General features: G+C 43.9%; 1 protein-coding gene across 1 annotated transcript; it reads right to left on the bottom strand.

The window, feature by feature from the left end:
- Positions 1-215: 215 nt before the first annotated feature.
- LOC134935868 (beta-1,3-galactosyltransferase 5-like) lies at positions 216-6936 on the bottom strand. Its single transcript, XM_063930702.1, has 3 exons — positions 6753-6936; positions 5965-6631; positions 216-2287 (listed from the first exon to the last, which is right to left on the bottom strand). Exons 2-3 carry the CDS (start codon positions 6584-6586, stop codon positions 1851-1853), a joined length of 1059 nt encoding a protein of 352 aa, XP_063786772.1. The 5' UTR covers positions 6587-6631; positions 6753-6936; the 3' UTR covers positions 216-1850.
- Between the last annotated feature and the right edge of the window lie 514 nt (positions 6937-7450).

Raw genomic sequence — 7450 nt, 5'->3', positions numbered from 1 at the left:
CTTATTATATACTGCCTCTAGTCCCGCCCCTGTTCATGAACATATAGAAACAGTCGTGACATTATACACGCATGGCCCCCGTATTACAGCCTCGATGTGGACAGGTAACAGCGGCTCCAGGGGTACAGTCGGCATGGCAGTGCTACTTCCTACAAGGTGCGCAGTATATATACAGTAGATCAAGAAAATGACAGAATGAAAACAAAAAACACACATAAGCAAATAAACCAAATGTAATGGCATACGTAATGTAAACATAAAACACATCCAATTAAATAAAAAATGTTCTCCTCAGAGCTGGCCAGCGATAGAGAGGGCAATAATACACATTAATGGTCCAGGATGTCTCTAGGTGGCAATAATACACATCTGTGGTCCAGGATGCCTCTAGGTGGCAAAAATACACATTAATGGTCCAGGATACCTCTAGATGGCAATAATACACATTAATAGTCCAGGATACCTCTAGGTGGCAATAATACACATGTGTGGTGCAGGGTGCCTCTAGGTGGCAATAATACACATTAATGGTCCAGGATACCTCTAGGTGGCAATAATACACATTAATGGTCCAGGGTGCCTCTAGGTGGCAAAAATACACATTAATGGTCCAGGATACCTCTAGATGGCAATAATACACATTAATAGTCCAGGATACCTCTAGGTGGCAATAATACACATGTGTGGTGCAGGGTGCCTCTAGGTGGCAATAATACACATTAATGGTCCAGGAAACCTCTAGGTGGCAATAATACACATTAATGGTCCAGGGTGCCTCTAGGTGGCAAAAATACACATTAATGGTCCAGGATACCTCTAGATGGCAATAATACACATTAATAGTCCAGGATACCTCTAGGTGGCAATAATACACATGTGTGGTCCAGGGTGCCTCTAGGTGGCAATAATACACATTAATGGTCCAGGATACCTCTAGGTGGCAATAATACACATTAATGGTCTAGGATACCTTGAGGTGGCAATAATACACATTAATGATCCAGGATGTCTATAGGTGGCAATAATACACATGAAAGGTCCAGGATGCCTCTAGGTGGCAATAATACACATGAAAGGTCCAGGATGCCTCTAGGTGGCAATAATACACGTGAATGGTCCAGGATGCCTCTAGGTGGCAATAATATACATTAATGGTCCAGGATTCCTCTAGGTGGCAATAATACACATGAAAGGTCCAGGATGCCTCTAGGTGGCAATAATACACGTTAATGGTCCAGGATGCCTCTAGGTGGCAATAATACACGTTAATGGTCCAGGATGCCTCTAGATGAGAATAATATATATGAAATGTCCAGGATGCCTTTAAGTGCCAATAATACACGTGTGGTCCAGAATGCGTCTAGGTGCCAATAATACACATGAATGGTCCAGAATGCATCTAGGTAGCAACAATACACATGAATGGTCCAGGATGCCTCTAGGTGGCAATGATATACATAAATGGTCCATGATGCCTCTAGGTGGCCATAATACACATGAATGGTCCAGGATACCTCTAGGTGGCCATAATACACATGAATGGTCCAGGATACCTCTAGGTGGCAATAATATACATGAATGGTCCAGGATGCCTCTAGGTGGCAATAATACACATTAATGGTCCAGGATACCTCTAGGTGGCAATAATATACATTAATGGTCCAGGATGCCTCTAGGTGGCAATAATACACATGACTGGTCCAGGAGACCTCTAGGTGGCATTAATAATACATATGAAATGTCCAGGATGCCTCTAGATGACAATAATACATATTAATGGTCCAGGATGCCTCTAGATGACAATAATACACATGAAGGGAAAGCGTTTGTTGCACCTCCAATATTTACCTCTAGCACTTTGCATGCTGGACCTCCTTCCAGCATTTTACTAATTGTTCTTGTTCCAGCCCATGAACAACCAAAGCTTGACGGTACTGGCAGGCATCAAACTTTAGTCCATACACGTGAAAGCGAGCATCATGTTTGTAGGTCAGATTGGCTGCCAGAGCCAAGAAACCAAAATATACATCGTCCAATGGAAAAACGGGGATCTTCTGAGACATCTCATAGAGCAGCTTTGCTGAGAGCCCGGGGAAGATGAAGCCTCCACCCGACAGGAAGGTGGGATAGGTGTCGGATGGGAAGAGCGACTCAGAAACCTGATACTTGGAGAAGCGCATTACAGGTGAATGAGGCCTCAGGTATCCATATAGCACCTGTGGGCTGATGGTATGTTCTTTTATGTATCGGACCAATGCATGAGGATTGACGTACTCATCATCATCACCTGGAAATACAGGAGGAATATGTCAGTACAGGAATGTTTCACTATATGGTGTCAGTGCTTTCGCACCTGGTGAGTAGCTCCCTGCCTATGCAGCCTAGCTTCGAAAAGGCAGGCGGCAACACACATGTTTTTGGCCGCAGCAGCTGCATGTGATGTCACACAGCCACCACGCCCCCCGAAAATGGTTCAGACGCACCTGTGTTGTCTGGGCCGCGCCCCGAAAATGCTGCCGTGTGCGCTGGTGCTGCGCGTGTGCACACAGCATATGGCTTCAACCTGCGTCCTGGTCTGATTCGTCCGACACTACCAAATTGTTGGCTTTCAGTCTAATTTAACATGTTGTTTGCCGTTGGTAGCGCACACACTGCACGCTATGGTCCTAGTCGTTAGCGCCATTGTCGAAATTGAGTTGCATGTACAAATGACAGAGGACGTTGCTAACCACCCGCGTTAGCGTGCATCGCTAGCGACATAGGGCCTAATTCAGACCTGATCACACCTCTGCGAATTTGCAGAGGTCTGCAATCTGATAGTGTCTTTTGAAGACCAAGTAGAAGAGTACCCAATCCATGGTTGGTGAGGATGAAATTTATTTTTGATTTTTTAATAAAGGATTTCACCCTTCGGACTGCACATACTGTCATTATTGTAAATTTGTCTTTACCGTGCGACCACAGCTGTCAGTGGTCCTTAATGTCTGGGCATGCTGGTACTTGTTCTTCCACAAGTACTAACATGCCAAGGCAGGCTTGCTGGGACCTGTAGTCCTACTGTAAAGAAGAATATTGTTCTCTATTTGTACACTATTATCTCAGCAGTCAGCACCCACCTCCACCTGGGGTGCTGGAATATCCTTGGGCTTTCATACCAGGAATGGGGGTTCCTCAGGATGAGGGACACTTTTTTTAGGGGGTTTCCAACTTTCTAGGGAATTCCAGGCTTGGATGACTAGTTTGTGACTATTTTTTATGGTATGGCAGGGGTACCCCATAACTGTTTTTTATGGTATGGCAGGAGTACCCCATAATGTATGTCCCCTGCTATGCTGGTTCAGCCTGGTGTTGGCTATTGGAAAATCATGCTGAACTGTGCAGTCCTTTGGGCAAACCCGTCACTCACAGACAGGTCTGTTTATTTCTTCTTCTTCTTCTATGGTTTAATGTTGTCTAATTTTGTATTTTTCATGCAGCTTCCAGTTGGTTTTGATTTTAGTAAATCTCTGATTTGCAAAATCGATGGGATATCACAGAAAAACAAAAAATCACCCTTAAGTAAATATACTGCCATCACCCCAAACCTTTTCTTCCCCAACGCTCCTGCAAACCTTTTAACCTCATCCACAGCTCATCTTTTCCATGTCTCCCCTACTCATGAAACCTCTGCAATGCCAGATCACCCAGGACATTTTCATCTATAACTCCCTCAACCTCCTTGCTATCTTGGAAACCTGGCTATCTCCTACTGACACTACCTCTTCAGCTGCTCTATCCTATGGAGGCCTATCCTTCTCCCACACACCCAGACATGACAACCATCATGGTGGCAGCATTGGGTCTCTCCTACTCCTTAATTGCACCTTCCGCATCACTCTAATGTTCTTTCTTTATGATATACTTAACCCGCTCTTCCATCCTCATCACCTTTGCGTTATTATTATTATCATTATTATTATTATCATTATTATTACTACTTATCGTCCCTTAGGTCCTGCCACCCACAAATGGATCCTCTGGCTTCTCCCCTTTCTTTCATTTGACCTCTGCTACTACATCTTGGAGGACATTAGCATCCTGATCTAATATCTCTCCAACCCAGCTACCATCAATCATCTCTCCCACTCCTTCTCATTTTGCATTTACAAATGGACCTCCTCCCCCTCACAACAATGGTCACTCCCCTGTCCTGATTTTTTCTTTTCTCTGTACTGCTTCTACTCCCCCTCCCTCTTTTAAACCACCAACTACTATCCTTCAACATTACCTTTCCCCTCACTCCACCTTCCCACCCCAAGGCTACTCTTAATAGGCTGAATCTAATGCCCTTGACACCACCAGTTTCTCTGACTCTCTAAACTTCCTTTTCTCTCCCATTACTGCTGTCATTTTTCCTGAACAAACTATATCCTTCTATTACCATGTCCACACTATTGCAATTGACTCTGCTACCCAAACTGTTACCATAAATCTTCTACAGTCTCCTCTCCGACCCTGGCACTCGCCTTTGATCCATTATCTCAAAATACTCTTCTTCTTTAACCTCACAATAATTCTCATTCTATAGATCTGCTCTTTCATTTGCTAAACAATCCTTCTTCAAAGCCCTCATCTCCTCCCATGCCTAAACTGTTCAGCACCTGTTTGCTATTTCAGCTCTCTCTTCTCCCTTCCCCCTACCATCCTCTCTCAATGGGATTTCTTTTTCCACCCACTTCACCTCCAAAATAGAATCCATCCATCACAACATCTCATCATTTCAGGCTCCACCTTCCCCTCCTATCTGGGCTACCAACAGTGGTCTCGATCACCTTATCTCCAGGGCTAAAGTCTTTTCATTCCTCTACTCTCCAACTACCCCATGACCCCACTAAATCCAAGATCTTTTTATCCCTCCCCACTTTAGCTTGCTCCCACATCAGCCACCTGGTAAACTTTTTTCTCTCCTCTGGCACCTTCCCTTCATCCTACAAGCCTCCAAACCCTAAACTCCATTGAGCTTCATGTCTCAGTTTCCTCCTGGTACATCTCTTATTTGTCTATCTGTTACATTTCTGTCTACCCCCACCTCCTCTAATCCTCTACAACCAACTCCTCCTCTACTCCACTTTATCTTACTGTCAGTTCCCCAATGGTTCTATCCTTAGCCCACTTCTCTTATTACACTACTAATTTTCTGTCTGCAAGCTTAACAGTTACGTTGGACTTTGCTACCACCGCTATTCTGACAAAACCCAAGTTTACGTCTCTTCCCTGGATAATTCTCTCTCTGCACTCTTCCATGTAATTTCCATCTCATCCATCTCATTGTGGATGGGGGGACACTTTCTGAAACTCAATATTTCTAAAAATTAACTTACTATATTGTCTTATCCCCTGCTAAGGGCCCCTCTACTCCCTCTCTGTTGATAATGCCTCATTGCACACTGTACTGTAATTATGTATGTATTTGAATTTATTTACTGTCTGTATTAGTCTTAACTTTGCATTATGTTACTGGTATGTTAATTTTTAACCAGACTATTACTCCCCATAAGATGGGGAGAATATGTAAACATACTGTACACCAGCTAAGGGCCCCTCTACTCCCTCTCTGTTGATAATGCCTCTTTGCACACTGTACTGTAATTATGTATGTATATGAATTTATTTACTGTCTGTATTAGTCTGTAGTTATGTTGTCAGTTGTTTTATCCTTTTAAACGATACTATGAAACCACTGTGGTGCATTATAAATAAAAGAGAAGAAGAAAAGGAAAAAGAAGAAAAAGAAGAAAACGAAAAAGAAGAAAAAGAAAAAGAAAAAACAGAAGAAAGAAAAAGAAGAGAAAGAAAAATAAAACGAAAAGGAAAAAGTAAAAGAAGAAAAAGAAAAAAAGAATCGGAAGAAGAGGAAGAAGAATTATTATTATTATTATTGAGTCTTAAATATGACATGGTGGACCAATATATTTACATACTGACCTTTGTATACGAAAGACACCTCCGGGATGTTGTGGTGCAGCCATTCAAGGAAACAACATTCCTTCAGAGATAGGTTGTGATGCCCCTCAGCAGAATCCCACTGCAGAATGTCACCAAATTCCCGGCTCTCTGTGGTCACCATTTCCATGTGCCCAAGCACATCTATCCGGCCCAACAGAAATATTGGCCTCACGCTGTAACCATCTATTTCCCATTTGCGAGCCCAAGTTTTTCTGAGGGCTTGTCTCCTGACTCCGGCCTGCGGGTGGGATTTGATTGCCAGAATGACAAGGTTCCTTGTGGCCTGGGTCTCTCTCTTTGGGTCATGAATGACTGAGCAGCGATAACTCTGTAGATAAGGAAACTCCACCAGGAATCGGGAGAGGTTTAAATGATAAGTGTGAACTCCGTCATTAAGGGTCACGGACTCCCTCATAGGATGCAGGGTGAGGGGTGCAGCATTTTTGGTAGTGGTGAAATTGATGAACTTTAGCCAGAAATTCGATGAGTGATGTAATGATTTCCTTCTCGTCTTCTCAGTATACAAAAACATTGTTCTGATAAGCAGCATCAGGGTGAAAACCAGTAAAACGCTGTACAAGGCACGAACCTGGATCTTCATAGTAACCTTTCAACACAAACGGTGGAGATGGGTCTAAAAGAGAATCTGTAGAACACAAGACAATTCATATATACAACAATCCAATCATTCTCTCCATTGTTTCAATCACTACCCTGTTTTTTTTTTTTAAGTAACCTTTCATAGCATTTCCCCTGAACATACCTACCTCCAGACTCAGTGCATGTCCTCAAGTTATAATAGTTTGCTGCATTCCCTGCATCCCAGCTTTCCAGTGACCCAATTCATCCGCTGTTATTTGGAGGACACAGACTGCAGCCCCATGATCCATCGGATAGGGGGGTCTCAGGAGTGGGTGCATGTGATGTCCAGGAGCCTGGAAGAGAAGGTTCTTAGCCTGCAAAAGGAAAAAAAAAACTAAGTATCTTGGGGGCAGGTGGGGAAGCAGGTGCCCAATACTATTGTGACTAGGGCGGGCCGTCTGATCCCTAAATCTGTTCCTGTTGTCAGCTTACAGTATCTGGAAGCCACCCTGTGACCATACCTCCAAACATGACCCTCTCCAGGAGGGACAGAATGCTCTGCTCCTGGACTTCCTTCTCAGTCTATGATTGCCATCACCTGTGCTGAAACACATAGGCGCGTGCAGAACATCTTATTAGGGGGTGCACCGTCGGAGTGGTGTTTAGCACCACCTACTGGGCATCTCTAGCACCGCATATTGGGCGTCTCTAGCACTGCCTATTGGCACTTAAAGCAATATAAACATATGCCCCATAGTGCCAGATACACATATGTCCCCAGCAGGGCCCCTTAATCAATATCCCCAGCGGTGCCATATACACATATGCCCCCAGCGGTACTAGATACACATATGCCCACAGCGGTGCCAGATCCACAAATGCC

Source organism: Pseudophryne corroboree, chromosome 6 (genome assembly GCF_028390025.1).
Source record: "Pseudophryne corroboree isolate aPseCor3 chromosome 6, aPseCor3.hap2, whole genome shotgun sequence".
Lineage (NCBI taxonomy): Eukaryota > Metazoa > Chordata > Amphibia > Anura > Myobatrachidae > Pseudophryne > Pseudophryne corroboree.
The sequence above is the reverse complement of the archived record's forward strand: the minus strand, read 5'-3'. Positions and strand labels throughout refer to the sequence as shown.